At 36.9% G+C, this 14,155-nt stretch overlaps 1 protein-coding gene across 1 annotated transcript in view; it reads left to right on the plus strand.

Moving 5' to 3' along the window:
- The window catches only part of LOC141905684 (coatomer subunit epsilon-like), an 85,841-nt gene extending 73,918 nt beyond the window's left edge, over positions 1 to 11,923 (plus strand). Inside the window, exons 5-9 of the mRNA XM_074794658.1 lie at positions 8,407 to 8,460; positions 8,575 to 8,656; positions 10,964 to 11,188; positions 11,514 to 11,588; positions 11,668 to 11,923. Coding sequence (XP_074650759.1) covers positions 8,407 to 8,460; positions 8,575 to 8,656; positions 10,964 to 11,188; positions 11,514 to 11,588; positions 11,668 to 11,724 — 493 coding nt within the window. The 3' untranslated portion in view covers positions 11,725 to 11,923. The remainder of the gene's footprint in view (positions 1 to 8,406; positions 8,461 to 8,574; positions 8,657 to 10,963; positions 11,189 to 11,513; positions 11,589 to 11,667) is intronic.
- Positions 11,924 to 14,155: the final 2,232 nt, after the last annotated feature.

Genomic DNA, 14,155 nt, shown 5'->3' on the forward strand with positions numbered 1-14,155 from the left:
TTTAATAAAAGGGGCCAAATTCCTATAAATGTTAATTTCAGCATGGGGAGTGAAACATTAGAAATTGTCAAGGAATACAAATATCTTGGGTTAATATTTTCAAGCTCGGGCAGTTTTGTAAAAGCCAAAAATCATCTTTTCTGCTCTGCAAACCGAGCTCTGTTGTCGATACAAAAGATGATTGGAGTGAAAAATTGCTCCCCCGAAGTGTCACTTAAACTTTTTGATACCTTAGTGACTCCTATCTTGCTGTATGGGTGTGAAATCTGGCTTCCTAGCTTGAGTTTATCAGGAAAAATAACAGTTTTCCACTTGAAGAAACTTTTGAAAAGTATGATCACCTTAATAAACTTCTATTCAAATTTTGCAAATTTATACTGAAGGTCAATAGAAAACCTCCAATGCTGCCGCTTTTGAAGAGCTTGGTTAATTCCCTCTATACATAACAGCGTGTCTAAGAATCTTCAACTTTTGGCAACACATGAAGAAAGTGGATGGACTAGCTCACGTAGCGTATTCAGATGTTAAACTAGGTCGCCAAAATAATAATGATTGGAACAGTTTTCTGACATCTATCCTTTCAATTCTTAATAGACAGGCCCTTTTTGAATGCGATGAACTTTCTCCAAATATTACTGAAATTAAGCATTTGCTACGTGAGCATTATAGAATATATTGGGGTTCGAAAATACGCGTCAACAAAAAATTGGCCGACTGCTATGCTCTGGTCAAACAGGAATTTTGTTTGGAAAAATATCTAATACTCAATATTCCAAAAGACTATATATCTGCCTTGTCCAGACTAAAAGTCGGCGCTCACTTGCTACTTATTGAGAGGGGCAGGCGTAGAAAAATACCCAAGGCAGATAGACTTTGCACCGTATGTAGGGAAGTTGAAACTGAATTCCATTTTATCATGGTGTGATCTAGACCAATTCAGGATTTTACTTTCTAATCATCTATTAGCTAGTAATGTAGGCAAATTTTTAGACCAAGGATTTAAAGGCTTGCACACGATTTAATTCTATATCCACTTTTTCCATACATGTAAATATTTTGAGATTTGGTAAGTTGCATTTGTTTCTATTTCATTGTTGTCCTATGTTTCAAAAATATTTTATGAACACCATGCGTTACAGTACCGTAGACAGAGCTGTTGTAGATTGTATCAGAAACGTTCCCATATATACACCAGATTTAAGATATGATATATGGCTACATTCCAGGATAGTTTTCGTTGGTTCAGATTAGAGCATTGAGGTCATGTGATCAATGTCGGCCATCTAAGATTCGAAAAGGAAAATTTCTGTAATTGAATCCTGGAAAAAAATTAATCCTCAAGAAAGAGCCAATTCCCATACTGAAATAGATAACACTTCTTTTCATTGATATGATGTCATTAGAAATTTATTCAAACGAATTGAGCCAATTCATGTAAAATCGCGGTACGTTTTTTTATGTGAGCATTTTTTTCATTGGTTCTCGGGTTAAACGACGTATAATCGATGCGATTGAAGACATGACGGACCTCCGTCGATGACATGGTCAACTTTGTTTAAATTCTACGAAAAACTGTTTTTGGCGGGAAAATTCTTAGCTCTTGCGTATAAAATTGCAATGACCTCGATTGGGGGGCGAATGTGATTGGCTGTTTTTGGTATATACGGGGAATTCCGGCACTACTAAAATAATTATGGGAAAGCCATTAATGGCGAACGTTTCATTTGACTAGTTGCCGTATATGTGCAAATTTTAAATGCTCATTGCCGGTGAGAATATAATTATTTCACATATTGCCATAGGTATTGTTTCATTTTAATACCCGGTGATTGTGTTGATTGAGAGTGAACGTTCACTACACAAGGCCTCCACGTTGGAGTGCTAGTGCACACAAACACACGCTCACAGACTACTATATGGTGATGCTGTAACGCTGCTTGGCGCGTTTACGCTTGGTATGATAACAGGCTGAATAATCGTCGTAGCAGATTAGCGCTGTGTTTTCTGTTTGATAGAATTTGTAATAATTTGTAATTTCTTGTGACCTGAAAATACTAAGCAGCAAACTATAGGCATAGGTTGAGGTCTGAATATTGTGTAGTGGTAAATTCCAGGATTTAAAACGATCTAATGCTACGCCCCTATGTATTAGCTTCCGCGGCCATACATTGGAAGAGGTTTCGTTTCCAAGACTCAATATTCAGCCACCCTCTGATATGTGACATCATATGAATTTCCTTTGTATATTTTTTCATATTGTGAAAAATATTTTTTTGAAAATATAAAATAGTTTCCCTGCTGCGCCTACCTGTACCCTACGAAATTTTGAACGTAGACCATGAATAAATGTTTATCTTTGGTCTTATTTGACTAAGATAACATAAAATATAAACTAGAACTTTGAATTCACCAATTAAAAAGACTTTTCAAGCAATATCCTTACTCCAAACAACCTCTAGCTTTCAATGTAATGTGCCTTTTAGGATGTTTTGCTATTTGAACGTCCTTTTTTATGGACTTTCGCTTTAGTGAAGTCCATTTTGTTATCGCATATGAAACTTTCTTCCTTTGGTACAAAATAGCTTCAAAACAAGGCTTAGTTTCTCTTTGGAACTTTGAAAACATTCAATACAGTGATAAAAGCTCTAACCCTATTGAATTCCATCAGAATCATTTGCTTATTTATCAATTTAGTTATTTATTTGTTTTTGGAACTATATTTCATTTCGGAAGAACACATGCCCTTTTACGTATATTCATGCTTCACACACGTGCTCGTTACTGACTTGCTGCTATGTGAAGTATTGATTTGTGCATGTATATGAAAAGCGCGCCCTGCGCATGGCCTAGTTAAAGTACTCTAAAAACTGCAAATGATTCAACTGCCAGGGTTCTTCGTGGCTGGCCGTGAAAAGCAGTGAATTTTATAGAAGGGCGGTAAAATTGGGAACTTTGAAATTGTTCAATTTACGAAAATAATTGTCTTCATACACAGTGTATAGAAATTGTCACACCATGAACATGGAGAGTTTCTATTTGAGTCAGTGGGGAAAACCCGCTAGCATGTGTATTCATGATAAATCGTCATGCAGTTGTGTGTGATGGAGATCGTATCAATAGACAGATTGAAACCATGAAATCATGAAACCTTCTGGATTTAATCAAGGGGGACATCTTATGCTTTTTTTAGCCCACTTGGAAATTTAGTCCCAGCGGGCTATTGCGTTCACTTTTCGTCCGTCGTCCGTCCGTACACGGAATTCAGTTATTTAGGGAAGTTTTAAGACGCTTCAAGGTAATGTCTTGATATTTGGTTTATACATGTATCTACCCTAGACACATCTTCAGCCCAAAAACTGGCCCTGTCAGATTCAAGATGGCCGACTGGCAGCCATTGTTGTTCGCCAAAATCAGCACTTTTTATACATTTTCGAAGTTTTTGAGGGAAATTTTGAAGACGCTTTGATCAATTACCTTGATCTTTAGTTTATATTTGAATCTACCAAGGGCCCATCAGCATAAGAAAAATTGGGTCGATCTGACTCAAGATGGCTGTCCTATGACCTTTTTAGTGCCCAAAAATATCAATTTTGGCCAGAATTCTTGGTCCTGTAGCTTCCTACTGGTTTGCCATTTCTCTTGCAATTTGTGATGGGTATTCATTTTAAAGGGATGTTTTATACTTGAGACATGTATTTTTGATCAGCCAATTATGACGTAATTGGCGGCCATTTTGGTGTCGTCAGTACTCATTCGTAGGTGGGAAAAAGTTTTTCCACATTAAATTGATACCTAAGCATATTGTGTCAATATATTCAATTGGAAAGTTGTAGCCCATAACGTGTTCTATGATTTTGATGAATTTCAATGTCATTGGTTTTTGTATTTGGCCACCAGGGGGCGTTGAATAATACAATAACTTAGTATTTCTATTTTATATTTGTACCTATGCATATTTTGTTACCACAATCAATTGCAAAGTTGTAGCTCATGACATCTTCCATGATATTGGTGAGTTTTAAGGACATAAGTTATTCTATATGGTCACCAGGGGGCGTTGAATAGTAGAATAACTTAGTATTTCCTTATTAGATTGGTACCTAGGCATATTTTGTTACCATGATCAATTGCAAAGTTGTAGTTCATGACATCGTCTATGATTGTGGTGAGTTTTTAAGGACATTAGTTATTCCATATAGTCACCAGGGGGCGTTGAATAGTAGAAATTCTTAGTATTTCCTTGTTAGATTGGTATCTAGGTATATTTTGTTACCATGATCGATCGCAAAGTTGTATTTCATGACATGTACTACGATTGTGGTGAGTTTTATGGTCACCAGGGGGTGTTGAATAGCTGAATAACTTAGTGTTTCCATATTGAATTGGTAACGAGGCCTATTTTGTCATCACAATCAATTACAAAATCATAGCTGCTGACATGTTCTATGATTGTGGTGGGTTTCAAGGTCATTGGTTTTTGTATATGGTCACTAGGGGGCGTTATGTATCGAAATTGCCAATGTTTAATTTTGATGCTGATTAAACATACACTCATGAAAATTTAGGAAAGTCTGTATTAAGAATTTCGTTTCTTGTTAGAATATATGATAGTCTTTGACTCTTGCCCTTAAGAGCACTTCTGTAATATGATTGAATGTGCCCTCTTTTTAGCCCACTTGAGATTTTAGTCCCAGCGGGCTATTGCTTTCACTTTTTGTCCGTCGTCCGTCTGTCCGTTTGTAGACGTAATCCAGTTATTTTGGGAAGTTTTAAAGACGCTTCAATGTAATGTCTTGATATTTGGGTTACATATGTATCTCCCCTAGACACATCTTCAGCCCAAGAATTGGCCTTGTCAGAATCAAGATGGCCGACTGGCAGCCACTTTTTGCGGGAAATTTTGAAGACGCTTTGATAAATTACCTTGATCTTTCATATATATTTGAATCCCCCCAGGGCCCATCACCATAACGAAAATTGGGTCGATTGGACTGAAGATGGCCATCGTATGACCTTTTTAGTGCCCAAAAATGTGAATTTTGGCCCAAATTCTGAGTTCTGTAGCTTCCTACTGGTTTGCCATTTCTCATTGCAATTTGTGATGGGTATTCTTTGAAAAGGTATCTTTTATACTTGAGACAGGTATTTTTGATCAGCCAATTATGACACAATTGGCGGCCATTTTGGTGTCATCGGTACTGATTCATAGGTGGGAGAAGGTTTTTCCATATTATATTGATACCTAAGCATATCGTGTTACCACAATCGATTGGAAAGTTGTAGCTCATAACGTGTTCTATGATTTTGGTGAGTTTCAAGGTCAATTGTTTTTATATATAGCCACCGGGGGGCGTTGAATAATACAATAACTTTGTATTTCTATATTATATTTGTACCTATGCATATTTTGTTACCTCAATCAATTGCTCATGACATCATCTATGATTGTGGTGAGTTTTAAGGACATTAGTTATTCTATATGGTCACCAGTGGGCGTTGAATAGTAGAATAAATTAGTATTTCCTTATAAGATCGGTACCAAGGCATATGTTGTCACCATGATCAATTGGAAAGTTGTAGTTCATGACATGTTCTATGATTTTGGTGAGTTTCAAGGTCATTGGTTTTTGTTTATGGTCACCAGGTGGCGTTGAATGTTGAAATTGTTAGATAGTTGATCATTTGAAACCACTTCCAAGTGGGCTGGTGTCCCTGGACCCCTAGTATAAAACTGGATTGAATATGTGAGATCTCGTGATCTAAAATTTTTTATCACAAATCCAATAAGTCCGAAGGAAAAAACCCTGAACAACGATCACTTTATAGTAAGTTGGAGTGAACAAGAAGAAATGTAGGTAGGATTCACAGTTAGTAGGTTTACGAAAAACGGCGACACCTAATCTTGAGTTAGAATTATGAATGAGAACATCGAGAAAAGGCATTTTTCCATCAACTGCCCACTCAAAGGTGAACTTCAAGGAAGGATAAAGGGAATTAAGTTTTGTCAAAAAAAATTCAAGGTTGAAATCAGTTGATACTAAACATAAAATGTCATCAACATACCTCAGCGATAGAAGAGGCGCGAACCCGGTGTATAGGGGTAAAATTTCTGATTCAGTATGTTCTGAGAAAAGGTTAGCTAAAATCGGTGTGAGGGGGTTGCCCATAGCGAAACTGTATATTTGCTAAAAAAAAACGCCATCAAATTGAAAATAGGCTCTTCTAGCGCATAATTCTAAAAGATCAATGAGACAGTTAACTGAGATAGGAAAATTCAAATTTAAGGATGGAAGTTTACGTTTGATAAAATCTAAAGTGGGTTCCAGAGGGATGTTAGCAAATAGAGAGACTGCATCAAAAGAGATGAACTTGTTGCTATTAGGGATAATATGACGTTATCTTTGTAATAAATCCATATCGTGTTTGATATGAGAACCAGAGAACGAACCAAGTAAGGGAGAACGCATTTTGGCAATTGATTTGGAAAGATAATAAGAGGGAGAGCCCCTGCTTGAATGGGGTTAAATTAGAAAGTGGGGTAGTCTCGCATTCTTTGGTTACCAGACATAATTTTGATTTTTCTGGAGCCAATATTATTTTTCCCAACAGTAATCTCACCAAACGTTTAGATCGGTACCCAGGCATATTTTTTTACCATGATCAATTGCAAAGTTGTAGTTCATGACATGTTCTATGATCGTGGTGAGTTTCAAGGTCATTGGGTTTTGCATATGGTCACCAGGGGGCATTGAATAGTAGAAAAACTAAGCATGTCCTTATTAAATTAGTAATGAGGCAGATTGCTGACATGTTCTATGATTTTGGTGAGTTTCAAGGTCATTAGTTTTTGTTTATGGTCACCAGGTGGCGTTGAATATTGAAATTGTTAGATTGTTGAGCATTTGCAACCACTTCCCAAGTGGGCATGGTGTCCCTGGACCCCTAGTTTGAGATTAATTCTGCCCTTAACAGGATTTTTCAAGCCCTTTCTGAATTTTTGTCAAATTAACGTTCCCTTTTTGACAATATAACATGCTGTTTCTGGCAATGTAACGTGCCTTTTGGCAATTGATTCAATATAATGTGCCCTGTTTGGTAATATAATGTTCCCTTTTGGCAATTGATTCAAATTCTAATTCATTACAGGGCATTCACCTTGGAGATACGTCTGGAGGTCGGATTTTGTGGGCCGGACGGTATTTTCATGAGAATTTTTTTGAAAAGGGCACTTAAGAAATTTAAGGGGTCGCCCTTGGGGGAAGGGAGTGTGTATATTCTGTACACAGGGCATTCCTCTCAACTCGAATCCTATTATTAATAAGATTTTCCACTTAATAATTAAGTAGAAAATCCGTTCAACCCAGCAAATGTTTTTTTCTGTCTCCTATATTAACCCTTTCAGTGCTGACTAATTAATACCCTCTAGTGCTGAAGATAATTTGAAAATTCTGGAAAATTCCACCCTAGCGTGTTGAATAACGGGAATAGCACTATAGTGCGTATACACCCTGGCGTGGTATATCGTTAGTTACTAATATTTCACTATGTCTGACAGGTGCTGCCATCTTTCAAGAGAGATAATAAGTAATTACTAATTAAATCAATACACCACAATGCGGTGTACTAGCAAAATCCATCACTGATTTATACACTGCACTGCGGTGAAGACGCACTGAAAGGGTTAACCATACATTTAAATTCACTCTACTCGAAATTGCTCAACTCAAATATTCGTTCAACTACTTTTGACCAAAGTAACGTTTAAACTCTCAATTCTAATATCTTAACGACCTCCTGGCAGCAACAACAAGTGTCCTTTAAAACAAGCATGTGTTTACTGCTACTAGTAGGCTACCGGTAGTAGACAATACATCCATCGCTCATGGAGACATTCATTCAATCGTAGGTACACAATCTCCAGCTTGGTTAACGATCCTAAATACCCGATACACTTATTAAGAAGTTCACTATGGTAATTTGGCAAGCGGCAGTTCATGATCGTTCATGTTTCTTCGCACCATCATTTTGAATCTCGATTTTGAATTTTTGAATTTCGTCAAAACCCCAACTCGAATTCCGCTCAACTCAATGATTTCTTCAGGTCCCCATGAATTTGTGTTGAGCGGAGTCTACGGTATGTTCTACTGGCTTCCTGGAAGGTGTTGCGTACTGAAAGGGTTAATGCAAAGCAAATATTACCTGCTGGCCGTAGTACCCTTAGGGCTCTTGTTGAGAACTACCCATAACACTACCCTGATTGTGCTATTGAAAACTTTGACAACGATGTTCTCAACAACGCTAACTCAATCAATTGCCACATAAGCTTACCCTAAAGCATTCTACCTTTTTTGCAAGGCGCTAAATAAGTGTATTTATATCTAATTAATTTGTTCACTCTTCTTTTAGCATGGCTCTTATGGTTCAAATTTATCTTAGGATTGACAGAGTTGATCTTGCAAAGTAAGTTGTTTTCATCAAATCTGTGAGAGTTGAATTTTATGCTGGCAGCATTCACGATTATAACTTATAACTTTGACCATCAGTTATTAGAAAATGTTTTTTAATCAACTTCAGGAAAGAGTTAAAACAAATGCAAGACAATGATGATGACAACACATTAACACAGTTAGCCTTGGCTTTGTTTAATTTAGCTGTGGTATGTAAATGAAGATGTAATTATTCATAATATTATGTTTGAGTAGTCATTGTGAAAGCATTTCTTAATGGAATTGCACATTAGCAGAGATGAGAATTCCCCGCGGATTTCGGTATTGAAAAATATCGTTTTTCCAAATATTCCAAAAATGATGTAAAAGTATAGGGGGAGGCTATGATGATCTCACTCAACTGGTCAGACGCGTTTGGTAATCGGGTGAACCATAAAAGCGTTCAGCGCCTGTTTTACTTATCGTCGCGTATTGCATTGCAACACTGATTTTGTATCTACTACGATGTGTATGTATTTTATCGGATCGGTTGTCGACACACACGCACGGCAACAGTAGTAATGTATATCGGCCTACTACTGTTGCCACTCACGTACTGGGTAAACGCCTTCAGATATTATACACTGTGTGATGATTTTTAGTGAGCATTCATTTGTGCATTTTAACTGCAATAATTCAAGGCTCGAGCCGTAATGCATGAGATGCTGATTGTTATAGAATGAGGATGTGCCGTATTGGATATAGCCATTAACTTACAAAATATAACAGTTGTTCATGGGTTCATGATCGCTCTTAAGTGCACAGAAAACGCTTTTAATTTCTAAAATTGTTTTTGTCTGTTTTAGGCAATATTTTAAACAAGAAATCAGGGTATCTCAAAACCAAGGGAACTCTCATTTTATTTGACCAAATAAATTGGCCCTTTTCACCTTTTTTGATTTCAATTTCAAATCAATTTTATTTATTTATCCACGTACAAAGGAATATACATGTAAAATACCGATATCAGATAATATAATATCAGACAGTACAAGTAGGTTTTTCAGACATAATATCAAAAGGATCTATGTTTGAAATTGAATTGAAATTGAACTTTTTTGATTTACCATGGCATTTTCATGCATAAAAACTGCCCCTTAAAAATAAATGAATTGCCCTCTTTAAACTGCCCTTGAAAGAGAAGCCAACTCTTTTGATTGGGCCTACAAAGAATCTCCCAGTTTCCAAACATGTTTTCAGAATGCTTTAATTTGTTCTGACCTTGAATTTGAATCCCGTTAAATGACCATTAGATAGCATTATTTTTAGGCCAGCCGTAGGCTGAGCCTATTACTATACAAATGGAGCGAATTTAAATGACATGGTTTCCAGAGTAAAGGCTCTTTGATTGTGCAACTGAGTATATATTCATACAAATCTTTCATTAAAGCATTATCCATCCTCAAAACTCGTATGAAGCTGATTTTTGAAAGAGGGCCTCGGTAAGATTGATATGAGCTTTTTCGCGAAATTCTGAACGCAAATATATCTACTTCAAAAAACCAATCGGAAAGCAAAGACTCCTCTATGGTTGGCTTAGCCGCAGAGATCAGCAGGTGTTCACGTGAACCCACGGTACTGTCTACAGTTTTATGTCCAGGTTTTATCTAAGATCTCTTTCTTTAAGACCTAAAATTGTATTTCAAGATCGATTTCTGTGTTTATTTGGTTTTTTGGGGCGGAATATTTTTATTTACATTACCGAAAATCTCATTGACAATTGTGCAAAGTCCGGGAAAAATAGCTTTTCCTCATCAAATCGGCCGATGGATGACCTTGATATGCTAATTATCCATGTGCTCAAACTGCAAATTCAATCAAATTTTACTCTGCAAAAAGATATCTAATCCAATCAATTTTAGTTTATTGAACAAATAAAAACATCAAATCCAATTCAATTTTGTTTTATTGAGCTAATTTCAGAAAAATTCAATTCTATTCCGCATTCAAATCAATAAGACCAAGGGAAAATATTCATCAGAGGTATTTGTTCCTGCCAGCTCCAGTCGCTGTCTGTGCTACACGATTGTATTATGTAAATTATTAGGTATGACTGAGCTGGGAGTGTATTTTGACAAATTTAACCCACAGAATGCATCATTTGCCATTTAATGCAAAGCTGACCGGCTGGCCATAGTGCCCATTGGGGCTCTTGTTCATTGATTGTGTTCAAAAAATTTGTGTTTTGTATTTTTTTTTAGATTTTTTCATTCTTGTATTTTATGTTGGAACCTAATGTTATTGCTTTTTGGCGCTAAGAAAAATTCTTTTGTCAGACCGCCGGCAACGTCCCTGCTTTGATATGCACTCCCTATGATCTTGGCATTTTCACTTATGTTTTTTTTTAGATAAACTTGTATTATTGGTTCCTTTTATAAATTGTGATATTGTCACTTTTTGAAAAGATCGTAAAATCTCTGCCATTTTGCTTTTCACTCACACTTATACAACGTCTTTCACTTATACAATGGTTTTAGGGAGGAGACAAACTGCAAGATGCATACTATATTTTTCAAGAAATGGCTGACAAGTATGGACCAACACCAATGTTATTGAATGGTATGGCATCATGCTACATGGCCCAAGGGAAGTTTGATGATGCTGAAGGATGTCTGCTAGAGTCAATAGATAAAGATAGTAATAATCCGGAGACTCTTGTCAATATGATAGTTCTTTCACAACATTTGGGGAAAGCCCCAGAGGTGCGTTGATTTCTATTTTGAAATAATTGAAATAAATTTTACCTTGAATTTGATTTATGAGATCTATGGCCTGGATGGCTATGTCTAAGCAACTAATGTCACACTATGGGGGTGGTTGCTACATGTAGTTAAAAGTCACCATCCATTTGCATTCAATAGATGGATACTTACCATTAGGTAAAGTATCTATGTGTAGAAACCTAAATCATGTGCTTTTACATAGCAGATGGTAATACATGGCAGTAATCTGATAGATGAGCCTTGACATTCATTCTGAAAATCAATGATGATTAATCTCATAAATTTATGGTTATTATTTTGATAGGTAAGCAATAGGTATATATCCCAGTTGAAAGATTCCCACAGGAGTCATCCATTTGTTCAGGAATATCTGATAAAGGTACGTGGTTCATGTTGAGAAAATTGCATAGAAATTATCATTTTAAAAGCTTTGTGAATTTTACGTTTAATTGCTTCAGGAGAGTGAATTTGATCGAATCACGCGTAATTATTCTCCAGCGGTGGCATCGTCATGAACAGAAAACGATAGCGATGCAATTTAAGCCATCACATCACTGGATTATCTGCAAACCTTGGTGGTCTATACTATTAAACGATTAATGACATTTTGATTAAGATTGACAAGTTCCAACTTTAGTGTGTTGTTTATGTTATGTAAGTCAATGTCATGGCAAAACATTAATGAATAAATCAGTTACTCGGAATCAAATGAAATTGAAGTGTTTTAATGTCAGTTTTGCTTTGCCTTTTAAGAATGCCTATCATCCCATTTACTACAACAAAATTTAAACTTGCAAATGTCTTGCTCTTATTAACTTTTCAAAATAATTTTGCTTTTCAAACATTAATAGTCTCCGAACGGTGGCGATGTCTGCCCTGGATATCATCTTGATGTTGGTGATAGGCTGTCTATAGTCTGTGCCTGTGCCTTGGCGATATCCTAGCGAAGGTTGTTCCTTTTTTTGGCGAATTCTTGACGATCAGTTTTTAGGCCAGCCGTGGGCTGATCCTATAACTATACAAATGGAAAGAATTTAAATGATATCATTCCCAGAGCTAAGGCAATTTGACTGTCCAACTGAGCATATATTCATACAAATCATTCATCAAAGCATTATCCATTCTCCAAATCCTACGAAGCTGAATTTTCAAAGAGGACCTTGTTAAAATTTATATGAGGTTTTTTACGAAAATCTGCTAAACGCAAAATATCTGTTTCAAAAAGCCAGTCAGAAAGCAAAGACTCCTCTATGATTGGCTTACTACATGATTTTTTTACCACAATCAATTGGAAAGTTGTAGCTCATAATGTGTTCTATGATTGTGGTCAGGTTCATGGTCATTAGGTTTTGTATATGGCCACCACGGGGCATTGAAAAATACAATTACTTAGTATTTCTATATTATATTTGTACGTGCGTATTTTGTTAGACAATCAATTGCACAATTGTAGCACATGACATTGTCTACAATTGTAGTGAGTTTTAAGGTCATTACTTATACCGGAAAAGTCGTTTATTAAAGCTTAGTAGTTTATTAAAGGTTAGTGTCAACAAATGGTCCATTACAATCACTCTAATTTATGTGGAGAGATGCTCTTAACCGGCAAAACCGTGGTCTGTTTCGTGTTATTGTTGGCCTACGTAACTGACCTTGCTTGAGCGTTCGCTGCCGGCACGCCGCGTTTAAAGTTATGAATAAAGTATTATATAACTGATTTTTAATGAAATACAACAAATAAACCTTTAAAGAAAGGTACCTAGTGTCTGACATTCCACTGAAAAATTGCGGATTGATTCACTGCATAGTTTTTTCATAGTGAGCATTTTAGTATATGAATCAATCAAGATTATTGACGGACGCGGGTGTGGTTGTATCAGCTGTTGAAGACGTTCGATGTAAACAATGATTTTAACCACGTGTGCGATGAAAATATGGACATCAAACCAAGAAGCACTGAATTTTTTAATTACATGTGATTTGAATAGGCATCTGTGCTGGTTTTTCAAAAAGTCCAATTCAAATTGACTCCTATGTATAGGCCTAAGCCAGGCCCTCTGGAATTGAATTGAATTCGACACAGTAATTCACCTGTAATTTGTGATGAATCTTTTTGAAAATAAGCTTGAAGATTGGGTTTGGCATTTTCCACGGACGACGTACATCGTATTGTCAACGCCAGCTTTTCTGATGGCAACAATGATTCTGAATCTGACGAGCCAGTGAATACGCCGGAAATGTCTTCCAAATCGTCTGACACCAGTGACGAAGAACCACAGATACCAGATGAGCCGACGGTCAATCATGGGCGTGGGCGTGGACGTGGGCGCCCTCGTGGACGCTCTCGTGGACCAGATCGTAGTAGTCGGCCAGTCACGGACAATGATTTATTGTGGTCTGACGTCTCGGATCGGACCCTGGGCCGTCTCTTCTACGGTTCAAGCCGCCGGGCCCGGCCGGTCCTACAAATATGGAAGGTATCGTCAACGTTAATGATCCGCTGGAATATTTTCGTCTATTTTTCAACGAGGAAATCGTACAAGAGATCGTCGAAAAATTAGCTTCTGATAATTTGAAACGGCGTTCGTGTTTGAAGAAGTGGTACGATACTGATGCTAGCGAATTCCTCAGGTTCCTGGGAATCTTACTACAAATGGGAGCTTTTCGTCTTCCCACTGTCCAGATGTACTGGAGCCTGAAATGGTTTCATTCAGTTCGATTTTTCCGTGACGCCATGCCGAGAGATCGTTTTTTTTTAATGTACCATATGATGTTGCATGTTTGTCATTCAAGTCCAGAGGATGCAATTCGCGAACGCCGAGACAAGATAACGCCGCTGTTGAATAAGTTGTGCGAAAAATTCAAAGAGCATTACATACCCTTTCAGGAACTATTGATGGATGAGTCCATGATTGGATTCAAGGGTCATATCGCCTTCAAGCAGTA

Source organism: Tubulanus polymorphus, chromosome 5 (genome assembly GCF_964204645.1).
Source record: "Tubulanus polymorphus chromosome 5, tnTubPoly1.2, whole genome shotgun sequence".
Classification (NCBI taxonomy): domain Eukaryota; kingdom Metazoa; phylum Nemertea; class Palaeonemertea; order Tubulaniformes; family Tubulanidae; genus Tubulanus; species Tubulanus polymorphus.